Below are 24,038 nucleotides of genomic sequence, written 5' to 3'. Positions count from 1 at the left end.
ACTAAAATATTTTGATACTTCAAAAATTAAGGAAGGAGCTTTACTATAAAGGCATACTTCATTTTATTGTGCTTCACACATACTACATTTGAAAAAAAGTTTATTAATTTTGAGAGAGAGAGAAAGAGAGAGAGGGAGGGAGGGGCAGAGAGAATCCCAAGCAGGCTGCACACTGTCAGCAGCACAAGCCTGACACAGGACTCAAACCCATGAACTACAAGATCATGACCTGAGCTGAAATCAAGAGTTGGGCACTTAACCAAGTGAAATACCCAGGAGCCGGAGATACTGCATGTTTTACAAATTGTGGCATCCCTACAGTGAACAAGTCTATTGGTGCCATTTTTCCACACAGCATTTCCTCGCTTTGTGTTTCTGTGTCATATTTTAGTAATTCTCACGATATTTCAAATTTTGTCATTATTATCATATTTGCTATTGTGATCTGTGATGAGTGATCTTTGATATTACTATTGTAATTGTTTTGGGGCATCAGGGCTCATATCCATATAAAACAGTTAACTGATACACATTGTGAATGCTCTGAATGCTCCATGAACAGCTGTTCCCTTGTCTTTCCCCCTCTTTGGGCCTCCCTATTCCCGGGAGCAAAATAAGACTAAAACTGGGCCAATTAATAACCCTACAATGGCTTCTAAGTGTTCAAATGAAAGGAAGAGTCACATGTCTCTCACTTTAAATCAAAAGCTAGACATGAGTAGGCTTAACAGGGAAGGTACACATTGAAAGCTGAGACAGGCCAAAAGCTAGGCCTCTTGTGATAACCAGTTACCCAAAATGTGCACTCAAAGGAAAAGTTCATGAAGGAAATTAAAATTGCTACGTCAGTGAATACACAAATGATAAGAAAACAAAACAGCCTTATTGCTCATTGAGAACATTATAGTAGTCTGGATAGAAGATCAAACCAGTCACAACATTCCCTTAAGATAAAGCCTTCCAGAGCAAGGGCCTACTCTCTTCAGTTCTTTAAAGACAGACAGGTAAAGAAGCTGCAGAACGGTTTAAAGCTAGCATAACTTGGTTCATGAGGTTTAAGGAAAGAAGCCATCTCCATACCATCAAAGTGCAAGGTAAAGAGGCAAGCGCTGATATAGAAGCTGCAGCAAGCAATCCAGAAGATCTAGCTAAGATAATTAATGAAGGTGGCTACATTAAACAATAGATTTTCAATGTGGACAAAACAGCCTTCTATGGAAAAAGGACTTTCATAGCTGGGGAAAAGAAGTCAATGTCTGCCTTCAAAGCTTCATAGAATAGGCTGACTCTCTTGTTAGGGGGGCTAATGTAGCTGGTGACTTTAAGCTGAAGCCAGTGTTCATTTACCATTCCACAAATCCTATGGCACTTAAAAACTATGCTAAATCTATTCTTCCTATGCTCTATAAATGGAAAAACAGAGCCTGGATGACAGCACATCTGTTCACAACATGGTTTACTGAATATTTTAGCCTGCTGATGAGACCTACTGCTCAGAAAAAAAAGATTCCTTTCAAAATATGACTGCTCACTGACAATGCACCTGGTGCCCAAGAGCTCTGATGAAGATGTACAATGAGATTAATATTGTTTTCATGCCTAACACAACATCTATTCTTCAGCCCAAAGATCAAGGAGTCATTTGACTTTCAAGTCATATTATTTAAGAAATACATTTCATAAGGCTGCAGCTGCCATAGATGGTGATTGCTCTGATGGATCTGGGCAAACTACATTGAAAACCTTCTGGAAAGGATTCACCACTCTAGATGCCATTAAGAACATATGTGATTCATGGCAAAAGGTCAACATATCAACATTACAAGGAGTTGAAAAGAATTTCATTCCAACTCTCATAAATGATTCTAAAGGGTTCAAGACTTCATTGGGGAAAATGCAGATGTGATAGAAATAGCAAGAAATCTAGAACTAAAAGTGGACCCTGAAGATGTGACTGAATTGCTGCAATCTTGATTTAAAACTTTAATGGACAATGGGGTGTCTGGGTAGCTCATTAACTCTTGATCTCTAAATCAATCAACTCTTGATTTTGGCTCAGGTGATGAACTCCTGGTTTGTGGGATTGAGCACCACGTTGACAGCTCAGGAGCCTGCTTGGAATTCTCTCTCTTCCCTTCTCTCTGCCCCCACCCCTGGCTCATGCATGTATTCTCTTTCTCTCAAAATAAATAAACACTAAAAAAAAAAAAAAAAAAAAAAAAAAAGAGAGAGAGAGAGACTTAAAAAAAAAACTTTAATGGGTAAGGAGTTGCTTCTTGTGGATGAGCAAAGAAAGTGGTTTCTTGAGATGAATCTACTCCTACTGAAGATGCTGTGAAGATTGTTGAAATGGTGAGAGGGCCAACATGGCGGAGAAGTAGGGGGATCCATATGTCCCGCGTCTCTCAAACAAAGAAGTGTAGAAGCCAAAGGACTTTGAACACCAGAGCCTGGGAGGAAAAGAGACTGAATCTACTAGGAAGAAAATGGGAAAGCTGGAAAAAAGATAGGTGGGTAACTGCGAACTGGGGGAAATAAAAAAGGCCGTGTGGGCACAGAGGGGAGGGACCCCCTTCTGGGGAGGGACCCCCTTCTGTGGAGAGACAAAGGGAAGAGAAAGAGCCTCTAGGGAAGTACAGGACCTAGCTGGACAGGAGAAAGACCTTGGACTGAGACTGAGAGGGATCTTATCTCGAACTGTGGGGCTTTCTTCAGACTGGGGCCAGCTCCCTGTTCGAGCACCTGGGGAGGAAGGAAGCCAGGCCTGGGTGTGGTGGTAGGTCAGAGGCTCAGTCTGCAGCTGGAGAAAGTGGTTCCCTCCCTGGAGACAGAACCTGCCTGCATCTGCCACCCTGGGGCGCAGTGGCTGGGCCGAGGGCTCAGTCTGCAGGAGGATAAGGCAGCTCCAGTTTCCCTGGAGTGCTGTGGGAAAAGACAAAGCCTGCCTGCATCTGCCACCCCAGGGCCTTGCGGCAAGGGCAGCAGCTCTCAGTCGCAATAAGTCCGCAACAGAAGTCAGTCTTCCCTGAAGTGCGGTGGCACAGACAAAGCCAGTTGGGAACACATATTGCAGCACTGAGAGGCGCTTTCCCAGCACCAGAGAGCACAGAACGGGACGTTGAATTCTAGCCAAGCACAGGGTCAAGGCAGTTGGTAGAGCGAGAAGGACTGCCCCATCTGCGCCCGCAGCACAGTGAGGACGACTCAAACAACAGTCCACCAGGTCTGGCTCCGTGGAGAAGAGACTGGAAGATCACCATTCCCCCCTCCCCCACCACCACCAAGGAAGGGCCTCAGGGATCACTCTGGGGGTCCATAGTGGAGGTGGGTCCAGATAATGCCAAACCATGCCCCTCTGCACTGGGTAACTGTGTATCCACCAGAGTGGCACAGACCCTGCAGACAGCTACTTGAGACAAGCAATGCAGCATTGCCTGGATTAACTCTAGGTCAATTCTGGATATATAGATATATTCTCACTCCCAACCAATTTCTCCTCCTTATCTCTTCCCTCCCCTAGGCTGGTTACTCTGGTTATTGGTCTGTCTAAACAGGCATATTTAATCCATTGTCTTGATACATGTTCTACACCTCCTTCTTTACACTCCTTTCTCTTTCTCTAGAATAATCTAGCCATATACCATCTACCCTGTCTGGGTAATTTTATCTTCGTTTCGTTTTTCCCACCTCCTTCTTTATTTTCCTTTCTCTCCCTCTGGATTAAGCCTTTTAGTCTCTCTGCCTAGTCAACTTGTGTTTCCACACACACACACCCACAGCCCCTCCCTGCCCCCGCCCCTGTCATTTCTCTCTTTGTATGTGCTCTTCCATCAGCACTGCCTCCACCTTCTTCTTTACTTGTAGTTCGTGTTTTGGGGTTTTTTGTTTTTAATGTCTAGGTTTTTGTTTTTGTTTATTTGTTTGTGTTGTTTGTGTGTTTGCGTGTTTTTGTCTCCTGTTTGTCTATCAGTTTTTCCTTTACAGGGCTACTCCAAGGAACAAATCAAAGCACATCTGGTGGAGGGTACAAAATATTACTACGAGTAGGGTAATAAAATAACCAAAGTCACAACGACAGAGAGCAAGTAACAATCCCCAAAAAAACACCTCCCGAAGGGCCAGGCCCTGGACAGTGTATGACCCTCCTTTAATATAGCAGTGCTTGCAGGTGCAGAACACACAAGCTTTTAAAATGCATAAGGTAGAGAAAGCTAGCCAAAGTGACAAAACGGAGGAATTCTTCTCAAAAGAAACTCCAGGAAGTCGCGACAGCTAATGAACTGATCAAAACCAACATAAGCAATATAACGGAACAAGAATTTAGAATAATAGTCATAAAAGTAATCACTGGACTTGAAAAAAAGCATAGAGGACTGCAGAGAATCTATTACTACAGAGATTAATGGATAAAAAATAGTCATGATGAATTAAAAAATACTACAAATGAGGTGCAAAATAAAATAGAGGCAGCCATAGCACGGATTGAAGAGGCAGAGGAGAGAATAGGTAAATTAGAAGATAAAATTATGGAAAAAGAGGAAGCTGAGAAAAAGAGAGATAAAAAAATCCAGGAGTAAGAGGGGAGAATTAGAGAACTAAGTGATGCAATCAAACGAAACAATATCCATATCACAGGAATTCCAGAAGAAGAGAGAGAGAAAGGGGCTGAAGGTGTACTTGAACAAATCATAGCTGAGAACTTCCCTGATCTGGGGAAGGAAAAAGGCATTGAAATCCAAGAGGCACAGAGAACTCCCTTCAGACGTAACTTGAATCAATCTTCTGCACGACATATCATAGTGAAACTAGCAAAATACAAGGATAAAAAGAAAATTCTGAAAGCAGCTTGGGATAAACAGGCTCTAACTTACAAAGGGAGACCAATAAGACTAGTGGCAGACCTATCTACTGAAAGTTGGCAGGCCAGAAAGGAATGACAGGAAATCTTCAATGTGATAAACAGAAAAAATATGAATCCTTTATCCAGCAAGAATCCTTTATCCAGCAAGTCTGTCATTCAGAATAGGAGAGATAAAGGTTTTCTCAAACAAACAAAAACTGAAGGAATTCATCACCACTAAACCAGCCCTACAAGAAATCCTCACGGGGATTCTGTGGGTGAAATGTTGCAAGGACCACAAAGTACCAGAGACACCACTACAAGCATGCAACCTACAGATATCACAAATGCCTCTAAACCCATATCTTTCAATAATAACACTGAATGTAAATGGACTAAATGCCCCAACCAAAAGACATAGGGTGTCAGAATGGATAAAAAAACAAGACACATTTATTTGCTGTCTATAAGAGACAGAGATAATACCTATCCTTCTCAAGCTGTTCCAAAAAGTAAAAAGGGAAGTAAAACTTCCAGACTCATTCTATGAAGCCAGCATTACTTTGATTCCCAAACCAGAGACCCAGCAAAAAAAGAACTACAGGCCAATATCCCTGATGAATATGGATGCAAAAATTCTCAACAAGATACTAGCAAATCAAATTCAACAGTATATAAAAAGAATTATTCACCATGATCAAGTGGGATTCATTCATGGGCTGCAGGGCTGGTTCAATATTCACAAATCAATCAATGTGATACATCACAATAAAAGAAAAGATAAGAACCATATGATCCTGTCAGTCAATTAAGAAAAAGCATTTGACAAAATTCAGCATCCTTTCTTAATAAAAACCCTCGAGAAAGTCGGGATAGAAGGAACATACTCAAACATAAAAGCCATTTATGAAAAGCCCACAGCTAATATCATCCTCAATGGGGAAAAACTGAAAGCTTTCCCCCTGAGATCAGGAACATGACAGGGATGTCCACTTTCACCGCTGTTGCTTAACATAGTGTTGGAAGTTCTCTCAACGCAATCAGACAACAAAAGGAAATCAAAGGCATCAAAATTGGCACAGATGAAGTCAAGCTTTCATTTTTTGCAGATGACATGATATTATATATGAAAAACCCAACAGACTCCACCAAAAGTCTACTAGAACTGATACAGGAATTCAGCAAAGTTGCGATAGAAAATTAATGTACAGAAATCAGTTGCATTCTTATACATTAATAATGAAGCGACAGAAAGATAAATAAACTGATCCCATTCAAATTGCACCATGAATCATAAAATACCCAGGAATAAACCTAACCAAAGATGTAAAAGATCTGTGTGCCGAAAGCTATAGAAAGCTTATGAAGGAAATTGAAGAAGATTCAAGGAAAGAAATGGAAAAACATTCCATGCTCATGGACTGGAAGAATACATACTGTTAGAATGTCAATACTACCCAAAGTAATCTACACATTCAAGGCAATCCCAATCAAAATTGCACCAGCATTCTTCTCAAAGCCAGAACAAGCAATCCTAATTTTGTATGGAACCACAAAAGACCCCCAATAGCCAAAGTAATATTGAACAAGAAAACCAAAGCGGAAGGCATCACAATCCCAGACTTTAGTCTCTACTACAAAGCTGTAATCATCAAGACAGCATTGTATTGGCAAAAAAACAGACACATAGACCAATGGAATAAAGTAGAGACTCCAGAATTGGACCCACAAATGTATAGCCAAATAATCTTTGACAAAGGAGGAAAAAATATCAAATGGAAAAAAGACAGTCTCTTTAACAAATTGTGCTGGGAGAACTGGACAGCAACATGCAGAAGAATGAAACTAGACCACTTTCACAAAAATTAACTCTTTTTACACCATTCACAAAAATAAACTCAAAATGGATGAAGAACCTGAATGTGAGACAGGAAACCATCAAAACCCTAGAGGAGAAAGTAGGAAAAAACCTCTCTGACCTCAGCCGCAGCAATTTCTTACTTAACACACCTCCAAAGGCAAGGGAATTAAAAGCAAAAATGAACTATTGGGACCTCATCAAGATAAAAAGCTTCTGCACAGCAAAGGAAACAATCAACAAAACTAAAAGGCAACCGATGGAATGGGAAAAGATATTTGCAAATGACATATCAGACAAAGGGCTAGTATCCAAAATCTATAAAGAACTCACCAGACTCCACACCCGCAAAACAAATAATCCAGTGAAGAAATGGGCAGAAGACATGAATAGACTCTTCTCTAAAGACGACATCCAGATGGCCAACAGGCACATGAAAAGATGCTCAACGTCACTCTTCATCAGGAAATACAAATCAAAACCACACTGAGATAACACCTCACGCCAGTCAGAGTGGCCAAAATGAACAAATCAGGAGACTATAGATGCTGGCCAGGATGTGGAGAAATGGGAACCCTCTTGCACTGTTGGTGGGAATGTAAACTGGTGCAGCTGCTCTGGAAAACAGCGTGGAGGTTCCTCAAAAAATTAGAAATAGATCTACCCTGTAAGCCAGCAATAGCACTGCTAGGAATTTACCCAAAGGATACAGGAATGCTGATGCATAGGGGCACTTGTACCCCAATGTTTATAGCAGCACTTTCAACAATAGCCAAATTATGGATAGAGCCTAAACATCCATCAACTGATAAATGGATAAAGAAGTTGTGGTTTATATATACAATGGAATACTACGTGGCAATGAGAAAGAATGAAATATGGCTTTTTGTAGCAATGTGGATGGAACTGGAGAGTGTTAAGCTAAGTGAAATAAGTCATACAGAGAAAGACAGATACCATATGTTTTCACTCTTATGTGGATCCTGAGAAACTTAACAGAAGACCATGGGGGGAGGGGAAGGGGAAAAAAAAAGTTACAGAGAGGGAAGGAGGCAAACCATAAGAGACTCTTAAAAACTGAGAATAAACTGAAGGTTGATGGGGGTGGGAGGGAGGGGAAAGTGGGTGATGGGCACTGAGAAGGGCACCTGTTGGGATGAGTACTGGGTGTTATATGGAAACCAATTTGACAATAAATTTCATATTAAAAAATAAAATTAAAAAAATTGTTGAAATGGTAACAAAGGATTCAGAATATTACATAAACATGGTTGATACACCAGTAACAGAGCTTGAGAGGATTGACTTCAATTTTGAAAGAAGTTCTATTGTAGGTAATCAAACAGCATCTCTGCTACAGAGAAATCTTTCCTGAAAGGAATGAATCAATGCAGCAAACTCCATTGTTGTCCTATTGTAAGAAATTGCCACAGCCCCCACCTTCAGCAACCACCACCCTGATTAGTCAGCAGCCATAAACATCAAGGCAAGTCCCTCCACCAGAAAAAGCATTACAACTTACTAAAAACTCAGATGATGGTTAGGATTTTTTAGCAGTGAAGTATTTTTTAATATTTATTTATTTTTTGGGGGGAGGGATAAAGAGAGAGGAGACAAAGGATTTCAAGCAGGCTCGGTGCTGACAGCAAAGAGCCCAATGCAGTGCTCGAACTCATGAACCATGAGATCACAACCTGAGCCAAAGTCGGACGCTCAACGATGGAGCCACCTAGGTGTCCCAGCAATAAAGTATTTTTAAATTAAGGTATACATATTTTTTTTTGACACAATGCTAATGCACACTTTATAGACTGCCATAGAGTGTAAACATAACTTTCATATGCACTGGAAAATCAAAACAATAATGTGACTTGCTTTACTGCCATTTGCTCTATTGCAGTATTCTGGAACCAAACCTGTAATATCTGTGAGACGTGCCTATACTCACTTGTCAGTGGTTCTTTCTCTAAATTAGGATCTTCTGGTGCATCAAAACGACCTTCTGGTAACTTTGGCTTCTTATGAGACTGTTTGATGGGTTTGGATTTTTCTCCTTGAGAACTCATTTTCCTCACGGAACAACACACAAGTGGTGATCCTAGAGAGTGGAGACAGTGAAAAAATAGGAGCTGCTTATTTATTCTACTTTAAAAAATTAACAATTTATTTGTTTTTAGTTAATACACTCACTTTGATCAAAGTTCAAAAAGTACAAAAGGACATATAGCTAAAAATCTTCCCTCTATCTTCCAGACAGGCATTTCCCTTCCTTGGAGGCAACTAATATTATCAGTTTAAAAAGAAGAGCTCTGAAATAAATTAACCATTATCAAAATCATAAAAACTTCTAATATAAAATACTGATTCCTGTCTGAAGCAATGCCCAAAATACCAGAAATTAGATCATTAACAGTAACTAAATAGTACAAAGTTTAATGACAGGATTTACTATTTAAATCGCAAGGGACTTGTGATTTAAATATATCTTAATCCAGCCTAAATGTCCATCAACTGATGAATGGATAAAGAAATTGTGGTTTATATACACAATGGAATACTACTTGGCAATGAGAAAGAATGAAATATGGCCCTTTGTAGCAACGTGGATGGAACTGGAGAGTGTTATGCTAAGTGAAATAAGCCATACAGAGAAAGACAAATACCATATGTTTTCACTCTTATGTGGATCCTGAGAAACTTAACAGAAGCCCATGGGGGAGGGGAAGGAAAAAAAAAAAAAAAGAGGTTAAAGAGGGAGAGAGCCAAAGCATAAGAGACTCTTAAAAACTGAGAACAAACTGAGGGTTGATGGGGGGTGGGAGGGAGGGGAGAGTGGGTGATGGGTAGTGAGGAGGGCACCTTTTGGGATGAGCACTGGGTGTTGCATGGAAACCAATTTGACAATAAATTTCATATAGTGAAGAAAAATAAATAAATAAATAAATAAATAAATAAATAAATCTTAATCCTAATTAAAATATATTTGAATCCTAATCATGGTCTTCTTTTCCTGCCAATTAACATTTAAAAATGTATTAGGCATTTACAATATAAAAGTGAGATCACTTTCACTATAGGTTATAAAGAGAAAAGTTGAACAACTTTCAGTACTATGAAAGTTATGCAACCCTTGTCAAGATAATGTTCAAAAGGCTAAAACCACCCTGAAAAAATGACCTCAGGGTTGGGTTTTCAACTTTCTAAAGGAATGGCTCCAAGGCAAACCAAGGTAGGGACCAGTTCCAGTTCCACCACTGTGGTTAAGTGGAATAATGGCTTCTGAAGATCAGAACCTAATACCCAGAATCTATGAATAAGTTAGGTTCCATGGTAAAGGAGAATTTAGGTAGCAGTTCGAATTAAGGCTACTCATCAGATGACCTTGGACCAGGGCGATTATCCTGTACTATCTGTGTGGGTCTGCTGTAACCACAAGAATCCTTAAAAGGGGAAGAGACAACTGGAAGAGAGAACTAGAGAGAGAGCAGTATGAAATAGCCTTGATGGATATTGCTGGCTTCGAAGATGGAGGAAAGGGGCAATGAGTCAAGGAACTGTAGCAGCCTCTAGCAGGTGGAAAAGGAAGGAAATAGATTCTCCCCCTAGAGCCTCCAGAAGGAACATAGCCCTAACACTTTGATTTCAGTCCAGAGACTTCTCACCTCCAGAACTGGAAAATGTTTTAAGCCACTAAGTTTGTGACAATCTGTTGCAGCTGCAGTAGGAAACTAATACAAGCACTTACTAGTTGGACCTTTGTCAAGCGACTTACAAAGTTGCTTTTTCTTTTTAATGTTTTTTTTTTTTGAGAGAGAGAAAGAGAGAGAGAGAGGAAGAATGTACACGGGGGAGGATGAGAGAGAGAGGGAGACAGAGGATCTGAAGCAGGCTCTGTGCTAACAGCAGAGAGCCTGATACGGAGCTCGAACTCACAAACCCTCAGCAAACCCTGAGTATGTGACCTGAGCCAAAGTCTGACACTTAATTGAGTGAACCACCAAGGCACCCCAAGTGACTTACCCTTTCTAAATCTGTTTCCTCCTGTCTAAATTGAAGGTAAGAGTACCTATCTCATGAGTTGCTAAATAGATTAAATAAGACAATTCATGCATAGCACTGAGTACTGTGACAAATTTTATCTATTATCATCATAGTATTATCTGGAAGCTCCTGGTAGCATTACATATAATTAGAATTTTATTTCATTATATGTATTTTATTCATATTCTAGTTATCACTACATCACCCTACCCTCTGCTTTAAAAAGTTATATAAACATGGGCGCCTGGGTGGCTCAGTTAGTTAAGCGTCTGACTTCGGCTCAGGTCATGATCTCGCGGTTCGTGAATTCGACCCCCGTGCCGGGCTCTGTGGTGACAGCTCAGAGCCTGGAGCTGCTTCAGATTCTGTGTCTCCCTCTCTCTCTGCCCCTTCCCCATTCATGCTCTGCCCTCTCTCTCAAAAATAAATAAAACATTAACAAAAATTTTTTAAAATTATATAAACAAAATTATAAAAAAATAAAAAATTATAGGGGCGCCTGGGTGGCTCAGTTGATTCAGTGGTTCAGGTCATGATCTCACAGTTTGTGAGTTCGAGACCCACGTCAATCTCTGTGCTGACAGACTGGAGACTGCTTTGGTTTCTGTGTCTCCCTCTCCTTGCCCCTCCCCTGCTCACATTCTGTGTGTCTCTCTCTCTCTCAAAAATAAACAAACATTAAAAAAAGTTAAAAAAAATTATATATATGGGAGCCTGGCTGGTTCAGTCAGTAGAACATGCAACCTTGGAGTCATGAGTTTGAGCCCCATGTTGGGCACAGAAATTACTTTGAAAAATTTTATATATATGTATATATATATATATATATATACACACACATTATATATATATAATGTGTGTGTATATATATATATATATACACACACATTATATATATATAATGTGTGTGTATATATATATATAATGTGTGTATATATATGCACACATATGCACATATTTATATATATGTGTGTGTGTGTGTCTTTTTATACACTGTTCACAGCCAACTTGGAATTTATATAAGATTTGTTTGTAAGATTAGATAAAGTTAAAATTACATACAAACTGTATTAGCAATTTCAAAATAGTGTATCAGGCTCTTCATTTGTTTATCTACTGTATGAGTGAGTAGAGAAATTATAGTTTGACCAACTGGAATACAAACTAGCATTCTCCCACAAATCCAAGAGCCTGCAAAACACAAATATTAAAAAAAAATATATAACTGAATGTTTTAATAAAGCTATGACAATGACCTACAGGATTAATATAGTTTTCTCCCATCTACATGCTCACTTATATAAATGCTTCATATTTATGATATTAATTGGCTGAGAAAAACTCTGCCCCTCCCCCACTCATGCTCTGCCTCTCCCTCTCAAAAGTAAATAATAAAACAGTAACAAAAATTTTTAAAAATTATATAAACAAAATTATAGAAAGTTAAAAAATTACAGGGGCGCTTGGGTGGCTCAGTCCACAGCCAACCTGGAATTTATATAAAAATTTCTATATACATTAAAATGAAAACATGTATTTATTTAAAATTTTTATTTATTGACTTAGAGTACAGATCATTTTGCCTTCAAACTCCCACTTTAGTATCTAAGCACATATTGCATTTTTTCTTATGTTCTCATAATAATACTTAAACATATACTAAAAGACTAAAGAGAAAAACTGGTAATAACATCTTATAAGGCAGCATTTATTTTCTTTAATTTTTTTTTAATGTTTATCTATTTTTGAGACAGAGAGAGACAGATCATGAACGGGGGAGGGGCAGACAGAAAGGGAGACACAGAATCCGAAGCAGGCTCCAGGCTATGAGCTGTCAGCACAGAGCCTGACGCAGGGCCCAAACCCATGGACCACAAGATCATGACCCGAGCTGAAGTCGGACGCTCAACCGACTGAGCCACCCAGGCGCCCCAGCATTTATTTTTATTTAAGAAATGGAAAATATAGAAATCTGAGTTTCTGGTTATATTAACATACTTCATATAACAATCTGATCTTGATTCATTGTGATTAACTATTCAGAAAAATATTATATTGAAAATTTTGGTGAACATGGACAATGCTCAATTGAAAGATATTTCCACTCCAAATCATGGGCTTTTTGTTAATTAGTCACTTCTTGTCTGAAATATAGGATTCTTTAGAATTTGACATCAAAATATCCCAATTTAGAAAGTCTGGCCATCCTCCACAAGAGAAACTTCAGTCCATCATCTGTGATGTCCAACTATCTATTCATCTACAAATCTGTTACAAATTTGTAAAGCATGAAAGGTTGTGTGTAAGTGGTGATAATTCAGTGATAATACAGATTAGATCTAAATTGTGGCTAATGACTGACTAGACTGTGCATCGGGTTACTAAGTAAGTCTATGCTACTGTACATCAAATAACTCACTTTGAAGCCTAAAAATCAGCAAGTATTTAACATATACCAATAGCCACCTGCTCCTGTGCACTCAAGCTCAACTCAATACAATAAAATTAGCACTTTTTGTTTAGGTTTGGTTGCTTTTGCAAATCAAAAAATCTCTTAACTCAAAGCTTGAAATGATATTCAGTGTAAAAATTAATCTTGGTATGTTCCAAATCTGTAGAAATTCCTAAGCACTTATACAAAATCATAAAAATGGCACAAAATATAGTCTTGGCTACCAATTATAATGCAGACAAAATCTGAAGCTAAAAATTTTTCCTCTTGGGGCACCTGGGTGGTTCAGTTGGTAAAACATCTGACTCTTGGTTTCAGCTCAGGTCATGATCTCATGGTTTGTGAGATCAAGCCCTGTGGTGGGCTCTTCGCTGCCAGCTCAGATTCTCTCTCTCTCTCTCTCTCTCTCTCTCTCTGCCCCTTCTGCTCTCTCTCGCTCAAAATAAATAAACAAAAAAATCTTTTTCCTCTTAAGTGATACAGATATACTAAATGTAAATAATACAAGTAATAAATATGTGTTAAATGCCTACTATGTGCCAGGCACTGTGCTAGAAGCTAAAAATAGGACATCTCACTAGAGCTCACAATTATCTGATGGGGCAGGTGTGACTGTCTTTAATTTGCAGTAATTCTGTTCAATATGAACAAAATCATTTCCTGAAAAAGTGGCATTAGGTCAATGTGGTGGAGACTGCTAAATGTCTCAAGTAGCCACTTTTCCCTTCTTCCATTTAGTTCTAGGATTCCCACTCCCACCTTGTTTGCTATTAAGCTGAGCATCAGACCACTCACTTAGAGATTACATTTCTCCGCCTCCCTGCAGCCAAGCATCCATGTGTCCAAGTTGTGACCAATGGGTTGTGACCGAAAATGATATGCGTAAATTTTAGGTTGCCTTAATTTTGCAACAAGCTAACTGCCCTGGATTTCTTTTCCCATTTCCTTGGGTTGTAATATAGACACGGCAGGGACCCAGCTTCAACCATGCAGATGTGGACAAAATCCAGAGCAAGGTGATACTTAAAATATTTAATAACTTGTATAGACAGTGCCTATTCACAACATATGTCCAACCATTCAGAACATAGGTGTAAATAACTAGTAAAATTCTACTACTGTATATGGGGCTGATCATCGGCATTGCCCTACAGATGGTGGAGCAATGAGATGAAAAGAACATGGATCCCCGAATTACCTGTCAAAGCAGAGGTGTCCTGCCTGTCCCATCAGCAGAACCATTACAGCAGCTTGGCCCCTTGCTTCAGTAATACAACAAAGAAGTAAAAAAAAAAAAAACCAACAAAAAACTTGCAAACCAAGGGCATTAGAATCACACGAGTCCCAATGACAGCAACACCACTTATTAGCAATGTGGCCCTGACAAAGTTACTGTATGTATCTCACTGAGTCTGTTTCCCTATTTACAGAATGGGGGTACTTCTACTTATCTTGCAGGCTAGTTCAGAGAAATTAAGTGATGCATATGTCTCTATGTGCGCACACTGAGTGTAATAATAACTTGAGCCTAATTCTAGGACACAAGAGTCAATGTACAAAAGGGTTTTTGGTAAGGAACAGGAAGGTAGGTGTGTTGTTGGAAAAGACAGAAGAGTTGCAAAGTGTAGAACTTTATCTGTAGAAAAAAAAAGTTGCAAGGAAAAGCTAAAAAACCAGTTTTCTCAGGGGACTCTGAGATCAGGGAGGCCTACGTTGAACTATTTTTGCAGACAGGTAACAGGGTGACAGAATGTGGAGAATTCCTCTCATTTCTGGACAGTACAAGAGAAGATAGGGACATTGTGCTCTTCGGCACCCACAAACTTTATAGCTTTGGAAATGAGTCCATGCACAGCAACCTGGCAGTCATGGTGACAGTGAGACACATGTGAGTAGCTTGATGGGCAGACACCAAGAAAAAAGGGTCTATCAGATGATAAGGATTAGCAAAGAGGTGAAGGTGAGCCCCAGAGCCACTCCTATGGATTCTGCCTGTCAAACAACAGTAATCAGTAAGCATCAGTAATTACTAAGCATCAGTAATTACAGCTGACCCTTGAGCAAACAAGTTTGAACTGCACAGGTCTGCATACACATGGACTTTTTACAGCACAGTACTGTAAATGTATTTTCTCTTCCTTATGATTTTCTTAATAACCTTTTCTCTAGCTTTAGTGTAAGAATATATAATATGTGTAATCTGCAAAATACATGTTAATCAACCGTTTACATTATCCTAAGGCTTCCGTTCAGCAGTAGGCTTTAATAGTAGTTAAGTTTTGGGGAAGTCAAAAGTTATACGTGGATTTTTTTTTAAGTAGGCTCCACGCACAGCATGGAGCCCAACGTGAGGTTTGAACTCGCAACCCTGAGATCAAGACCTAAGCTGAGATCAAGAGTCAGACACTTAACCAACTGAGACATCCAGGCACTCTAAAAGTCATATGTGGACTTTTTGTGGTACAGGGGTTTAGGCCCTAACCCCCAAATTATTCAAAAGTTAGCTGTATATTAATGTTAGTATTACATTTTGGCCATCAGCAAGCTTCTGACCGTATCAACTACATGGGCAATAGCTGACAAACTTAAAGCAAAAATTATCCTTTGAGAAACAAAATCACCATAAAGCCCATGTCTTCTTCATCAAGGGGTGATATGGCCTTATCCAAAGCTTATTCTGAACTGTGTTTACAAGTACATTACAAGAAACAAGATGACCTTTTTTTTTTTTGAGAGAGAGAGAGACTAGGTGCAAGTGGAGGAGGGGTGTAGAGAGGAGAGTGAGAATCCCAAGCAGGCTCTGTGCTGACAGCACAGAGCCCAACGCAGGGCTCAAACTCCCCAACTGTGAGATCATGACCTGAGCCGAAATCAAGAGTTGGACACTTAACCAACCGAGTCACCCCAGTGCCCCGAAGATGACCTTCTAAAAGAAGAAATAATAGGGGTCCCTGGGTGGCTCAGTCAGTTGAGTGTCCAACTTTGGCTCAGGTCATGATGTCACAGTTCATGGGTTCGAGCCGCGCATCGGGCTCTGTGCTGACAGCTCAGAGCCTGGAGCCTGTTTCAGATTCTGTGACTCTCTCTCTGCCCCTCCCCCACTCGGGCTGTCTCCCTCTGTCTCAAAAATAAATATTTAAAAAAATTTTTTAAAATTATTTAAAGAAGAAATAATAAAAGCAACAGAAAAAAATTGAATTACTGTTAAAAAATTAAAACAACAAACAACTTTTCAGAACTTGTTTCTGACAGTTTGATAAATTAAAGATGCCAAAAACCTACAGCTATAAAACATTTAAAAAGGTTGAAAAATATACAAAAATTTTTTAATCAAAGAACCTTTAAGAAAGTAAATAATGAGAAACTAACAAAGCAGTCCAGTGAGGTAACCAAACACTTAAACCACCATATATCCTGTGCCTTTCTCACCTAGAGTTTAGGGTACAGAGCTCCCAGGACAGCAGGGAGAGGAGTCTTTTGAACCTGAGCAAAACAGAAAGCCTATCAGAGGCCAAGACTCAAGGAGGCACAGCACTCAGAAAAGTAATTGAGCCTGAAGATTTTAATGTGCATATAAAACACCCGGAGATCTTTGTTAAAAAAGCAGATTCTGAGTAGGTCTGAGTGGCATCTGCATTCTGCATTTTAACAATCTCCAGGTGATGCTCATGCTGCTGGTGTAAAGAACAAGGAGCTAGAAAAAAACTTCCAGTTAATGAAGAGAACTGTGAAGGAAGGATAAGTGTCCATCTCAACCTTGGTTCTGAGTGAATGTGTAAAAGAAGCCTTCTAGAGATTTTGAAAGTACTGGCTGACCATACTTATGTTTATGTATGCCTGATTGCACGCTATCTGCACGGTCGAAAACCCCCCGAGGGGAATACCTTATATAAAGTGGACCCAAGTCTAAAGTTGAGGTGCCCCGGTCACATGGCAAAAGCAGAAGCAAATCCTCTGAAAAATACTCTCTCAACCCATGTCTCATGTAGGTCTCACAGAGAGAATCTCAGGAAAATATGTGTGGAAACAAGCCATCACAAGCAAGAGTCAGCAGAATCAACAAACAGGGCCAGACCACAAAGATTCAACATACTGAAATCACTGACATCAGAATATAAAATAACTATTTAATGTGTTCAAGGAAAAAAAAAGCCAAAAAAAGGAGAAATGAGTAAGAGACTATGCAAGACCAACTTAAAAAACACAGAAACTTAGAAATATAACAATTTAAAGTTAAAGCTCAAACGAAGGGCTAAATAGCAGAACAGATACAGTTGAAAAGAGAATTTGTGGTCTAGAATTTAGTTCTGAAGCGATTATGCAGGAAAAAGCATAGAGACAAAGATGAAAATAACCAAAGAGAAGCTCACACATGTGGAGGATAAAATGAGACGGTCTAACAAATGTTTGTTTAATCATAATTCCACAAAGAGATAATGGAAAGACCATGAGAAATAAAGCAGACAGGAATCTTCAGGTGTAGGAAGCACAAAGAAATGCCAAATTAAAGGGGCAAAAAAGTACATCTAGAAACAAAGTAAAATGAACAATCCCAACATCAAAGGAAGATCTAAGAAGACAGATAAAAGACAGATTACTAATAAAGGAACAAAAATTGGACAGATAACTTCCCCATAGCCATAATAGAAGCCAGAAGATAGAGCTATTAGAAAATGATACACCCATTAAAACCACCTTTAAAAAACAAAAAGTAAAAGAAACCAGATCTTTGGATTAAAAATAAGATATATATCAAAAAGAACACTAAGAAACTTTACCACAAAAGACTGTCATGAAAGGAACTTCTAAGCAATTTACTTTTTTTAAATTTTTTTTTTTTCAACGTTTTTTATTTATTTTTGGGACAGAGAGAGACAGAGCATGAACGGGGGAGGGGCAGAGACAGAGGGAGACACAGAATCGGAAACAGGCTCCAGGCTCCGAGCCATCAGCCCATAGCCTGACGCGGGGCTCGAACTCACGGACCGCGAGATCGTGACCTGGCTGAAGTCGGACGCTTAACCGACTGCGCCACCCAGGCGCCCCCTAAGCAATTTACTTTAAGAAAGTGATCCCAAAGGTGAAGTGTGAGATAAGAATAGAGAGAAAATAAAAGTTTCATTCATTGACTGTATAAAACCATAACAACTGTGATGTGGGATTATCAAAAGCACAACCCATTCCAACATATACATGAGAACTCACACATATACACACCTAAAAGGGTGAACAACAAAGGTAGAGGGTGAGTGAATTCAAAGCATTTTTACACCTTGTAATGTTTAGGATAAGGTGTTAACTTTAGACTTCCTTAGGTATGCATTTCAATTTCAAGGATAACCAATAAAAGACAATGTATATCTCCCAAACCAGCAGAAGGAAAAAAGACAGAACAAGAAAATATTTAACTCAAAGTATGACAAACAGAAAGTGAAAAAAGATGGGAGAAATAGAGCCAATTATATCAATAATTATGGTTATAAATGGACTCTTCAGTTAAAAAGGTATAAACTTGTCAGACTCCAAAACAAAATCCAGCCACATGCTGTTATGTAACAAGCACCACACCATGTTTCTAAAACAAACAAAAAAAGAAGACCCATTTTATGGACTGAAGGTTTGAGTTCCCCTCACCACCCTCATTCATATGTTGAAATTCTAACCCCTGATGTAGTGATATTAGGAGGTGACCCCTCTGTGAGGTAATTGGGTCATGAAGTGGAGCCCTCATGAATGGGATTAGTGCCCTCATAAGAAGAGATAAGAGAGCCTGCTGTGGCCTTCTGCTCTCTGCCATGTGAGGAGACAGTGAGAAGACGGCCATCTGCAAACCAGGAGTAGGCTCTCACCAAAGACCAGATGTCCTGGCACCTTGATCTTCCTAGCCTCCAGAACTGGGAGAAATAAATGTCTGATGTTTAAACCACACTGTGGTAACTTGTTTTTGTAGCCCCAACTACGCCATGGGAGATGCGCCGTTTCCATGTTTTGTTTAGTTTTGTTTTAAAGAGAGAGACACACAGAAAATGGAAAGAAAATAACCACAGTTTGAGAAGAAAATGATAACACAAACAAAAGACATAAAAAAGTAAGAGATTGGGTGCCTGGGTGGCTCAGTCAGTAAGCCACTGGCTGCGTCCTGGTTTCAGCTCAGGTCATGATCTCACAGTTTGTGAGTTGGAGCCCTGCCTTGGGCTCTATGCTGACAGGGTGGAGTCTGCTTGACATTCTCTCACTCTCCCCCTCTCTCTGCCCCTCTCTAGTTTGTGCCCTCTCTGTCTCTCTCAAAATAAATAAAAAAAAAAAAAGCTGAGAGCATCAACAAAACCAAGAGTTGGTTCCCTTATGAGACTAAAACTACTGTAAAGTATTTAGTTAGGCAAATATGAAAAAAAAAAAAAGAGACAGAGAAGGCAAAATAAATAATATGAAGAAAATAGATTCCATAATGGGGGGAGCCCAGATGGCTCAGTCAGTTAAGCATCTGACTTTGGTTTAGGTCCAGATCTCACCGTTCATGAGTTCGAGCCCAGTGTTGGGCTCTGTACTGACAGCTCACAGCCTGGAACCTGCTTTGGATTCTGTGTCTCCCTCCCTCTCTGCCCCTACCCTGCTCACACTGTCTCTGTTGCTGACTGTCTCCTTCTCTCTCTCAAAAATAAACAAACAGGAAAAAAACTTAAAAAGTAGATTATATAATGAGAGCAGAAATTTTTTAAAAAGGGAACTTTATGCCTATATAATCAAAGTATACAAAATGAACAATTTTCTAGAAAAATTTAACTTATCAAAACTAAAAGAAAACCTGATAAACAATGCAATAACTGTCGAAGAAATTACATCAGTAATTTAAAATCTTCCCTGAAGGAGCACATAGTTTTATAGTGAGTTATACCAAACACTCAAGGAATAAATAACCTCTTTAAGCAAAATATAACAAAGACAGCAAAAGGGTGGAAGACTCTCGAATTTGATTCTCGAATAGAGGCTAGAATAACTTAATTTCAAAACCAGAAAAGGAAATTGCAAAAAAGCAAAATTACAGGCCAATTTCTAAACAAAATATAAACATATCAAATCCAACATATTAAAAATATAATCATTATGGTATGCCTGGGTGACTCAGCTGTTTAAGGTTTGAACCCCACATTGGGCTCTCTGATGTCTGCACAGAGCTGGCTTTGGATCCTCTGGTTCCCCCCCCCCCCCCGCCCCTCTCCCCTTGTGCTCTCTCTCAAAAATAAATAAATAAAACTTAAAAAGATATATAATCATGATCAATTTGAATTATTTTCTAGGAATGCTAGAGCATTAGCAAAATCTACAATTCACCAACTCACCAGATTTAAAGGAGAAAAATGATACAATCACTGAGAAGATGAAGAAAAATGAGTTCAGTAAATTTCAAGATTTATTGTCTTAAAAACCAGACAAATACATAAACAACAACAAAAACCCTTCTAGACATAGTATAGGACTTCATTAACCTGATAAAGGGCACATCTACAGCTAATATGACACTTAAAATATGAACACATTCCCTTTACAATCACAAACAAGATATCAACATGTTACTGTAAATCTGAGCAAGGAAAGAGAAAAAAAAGATATAAATACTAGAAAGCAAGAAACTAGATTTTCATTACTTGCAGATAATATAAGTGTCTATCTAGCATACATACCCTCCCCACATAGCTACAAATAAATTATTTAATAAAGTAATTTAGCTAGGCTGCAGGATACAAAAGCATTAATAATTCAACTATGTATCTATACATAAGCAGCAGTCAGAAAATGATAATTTAAAAAATTATTGAGAAGCGATCAAATCGCAACAGGAACTTTTTTTTTTTAAAGAATTTGATATGCAAAGCAGATATGTAAGAAGAGCCAAGGCACTTCTGAAAAACAAATGGGGGCATTTACCCTATTAGATATTAAGACTTATTATAAAGGTATGGTTATTAATACAGCTGATAAATATCAGCACAGGAATAGACAAATCAATGCAACTGAAAAGGAAACCAAGAAATAAACCCATGCATATATGTTAATGTGAACTTGATTTAAGACAGCTGGCATTGTATCAGTGGGGGAAAGGTCTACTATATGGACCAGGACAACTGATTATTGACATGAAAAATAAATGAAATTGGTTTCCTGCCTCACACCATATATAAAAATCAATCCTGGTAGAATAAAGGCTTAAATATAAAAAGCAAAACTATGGTCCTTTGAGACGAAAGTATAGGAGAATAATTCTGACTTTAGGGCAGAAAAGGCTTTCTTAGACAAGATCACAAAGCACTGACAATAAACAAAAGATCAAGACAAAATTACAATAAAATTATGATTATCTGTTCATCAAAAGACAACTTTCTTTTGAAGCTGTGTGATTGTACATGCAGAACCATTATTTTACTGTGCTACACTGCATATAATTTTTTTTAAAGACACCATGGAGTGACAAAAACAGCCCCAAACTGGGCTATTTGCCACTTACATAACCAAAAAAGGTTTAGCATTCAAATATATGTAAAGAATATCAAGAAGAAAGATAAAAATGGGGGTGCCAGTTGGCTCAGTCAGTTGAACATCTGACCTGGGCTCAAGATATGATCTCATGGTTCAGGAGTTTGAGCCCCGCATCGAGCTCACTGCCGTCAGCAGAGAGCCCACTTGAGATCTTCTGTCTCCCTCTCTCTCTGCCCCTCCCCTGCTGGCGCTCTCTCTCAAAAATAAACATTAAAAAAAATCCATTAAGAAAATGAAGAGATTTCACCAAAAAAGCTAATATAAATATTTGAAAAGATGTTTAACTTCTCTAATTGGATAAGTTAAAAGAGAAAAGGAATTTAGCTAGGATACTGGATATAAAACCCAGATTTTGCCTAAAGCAAAATCACAATGATCTACCATTTCAAAACCCTATTCAGGCAAAAATCAAATTTTCTGATGATTATCGAATATTGACAAGTATGTGGAGCAAGAAAAACTCTAATACACTGCTGGTAGGAATGTAATTGCCAGTAGGAACAGAAAATGCCTTTACAACTTGGCATCACATTGTAATACTGCAAAGGCCTATACCATAGGTTCCAGAATTCCACTCCTTGCATGAGAACACCCATAACTTATGCAAGAATGTGTAGCAGCCAATCTTGGTGTTTCCAGAATTACCCAAATGTCCACTGAGAAGAAGAATGGAAAAACCGTACGATATAGTCTCACAACTGAAAATAACTACAACCTTACACAGCAACATAGATGATTCTTAAAATACAGTGTTAGTAGGAAAAAAGCAAGTAAAATACAAATGGTAAGAAGCCATTTCTATAAAGATCAAAAACATGTAAAGTTACACGGCTGCATCAGGAAAAAGCACACAGGTTGCTGTTTAATAACAGAAATATTCTGTTTCTTAAATTGCAAAATGGGTTCATAAATGTAAGCTGTGCTTCATAACTTACTCGTGTTATACATGTTTTGGGTATCAAATACCTCATTCTTAAGTTTTTAACACAAGTGCAAAAGGGATGGTGAATGAACACATAACAAAATGTGCAGTTATTACCTTGAAGGCTGGATAAAAATGGGACTTTCACTTTCTGTATTATTCTTTCCTGGAACATTTAAATGTTTACAATTAACAAGTAATATATCTGGGGAGAAATGAATACAGAAAACAAACTGCATAGAAATCTGGGATTCATTAATATGAGAAGCAGTAATTCTGTTTTCAACTTACACAATTTCTCCAGGATGCCCTCAATTAAACTAATTGTGGTTAAGTTCAAAATATTGAAAAAAGCTTCCAACAAAAATAGGTTAAAAATGTCAGTTTTTACTGAAAGCATACATACTTCTTTGTAGTTAACAATTCGACTTCATCTAATTTTTATTATACTAATTTGCTACCCCGTGGGGCGACGTCTGCACTTTTCCAGTTTTTTTTAATACAGTAAACCGCTACATTTTTTGATGTAAATTAAATAAGTAAATGAAAGTAAATGAATGATTCTCGTTCCCAAGGGCCGTCTTTTCCATTTTTTTTTTCACGAGCATCAAAGCGTAGTGCGCCCTGAGAGCTCCAAAGTAAACAACCTAGAATGTTTGCTGCCCTTCCAGACCAGAGCAGTGACCGGAAGGACGCAGGTGTCCAGGCTCTCGAAGGGCTGGGGTGATCTTCTAGCCCTAGTCCCAACCCTGAGCCGGGCGGTGAAGGGACCTGCCCAGGACCAAGACGTGCGTGGCTGAGCCGAGGAAGAGAAGCTCTGCAACACCCAGCACCTTCAGACTCCCGACACACACGCGGCTTCCCCGAGGGAGGCTTTTCTCGCGGCGCTCGGCCTTCGAGACCCCGCCCGCGACCTTGGCCCCGGGGCCGGGCGCCTTACTTGCCGCTCTCCACGCGGTGGCCGGGAAGTAGCCAAGCAACCGAGCTAGCCTCGTTACAGTCATGATGCCGACTCCCGCAGCGTCCTCTGGGCCCAGCAGAGGATGAAGGAGCAGGAAGAAGGAGCCAGCGGCGCAGTTCGGAGCCCAACCCACAGGCGGGCCGGATCGCTCGTGAGGCGGGGCGTGCTTGAGATTGGGTGGGGCCTGCGTAAGGAGGGGCGGGGCGTGCGTGTGGCCGGGAGGGGCGGGGCTTCCAGAGCTCTTCTAGGAGTCTGTGGTCCAATCCTGGGCTGTGTGCAGGAAAAGGCGGATGGAGAGCGTCAGCTTTTTCACGAAGAGCGACTCAAGCTACCCTGACCTTCCTGGTGATTAAAATCCCAAATCATGGCTGAAGTTGGATGAGGGAATAATTCCGTGTATTCCTCTTAATCTGAGGCAGAGGTCTTTTG

The 24,038-nt window shown here is 39.3% G+C and overlaps 1 protein-coding gene across 1 annotated transcript in view; it reads right to left on the bottom strand.

Annotated features, from left to right (window-relative positions):
• SDHAF4 (succinate dehydrogenase complex assembly factor 4) overlaps positions 1 to 23,779 on the bottom strand; it is a 32,741-nt gene extending 8,962 nt beyond the window's left edge. The window contains exons 1-2 of the mRNA XM_058734398.1: positions 23,589 to 23,779; positions 8,647 to 8,796 (exon numbers count right to left, since the gene is read on the bottom strand). Of these exons, the coding sequence (XP_058590381.1) occupies positions 8,647 to 8,796; positions 23,589 to 23,652 (214 nt within the window). The 5' untranslated portion in view covers positions 23,653 to 23,779. The remainder of the gene's footprint in view (positions 1 to 8,646; positions 8,797 to 23,588) is intronic.
• Between the last annotated feature and the right edge of the window lie 259 nt (positions 23,780 to 24,038).

The sequence above is a fragment of the Neofelis nebulosa genome, chromosome 6 (assembly GCF_028018385.1).
Source record: "Neofelis nebulosa isolate mNeoNeb1 chromosome 6, mNeoNeb1.pri, whole genome shotgun sequence".
Taxonomy (NCBI): domain Eukaryota; kingdom Metazoa; phylum Chordata; class Mammalia; order Carnivora; family Felidae; genus Neofelis; species Neofelis nebulosa.
This window is presented reverse-complemented; position numbering and strand designations above follow the sequence as displayed.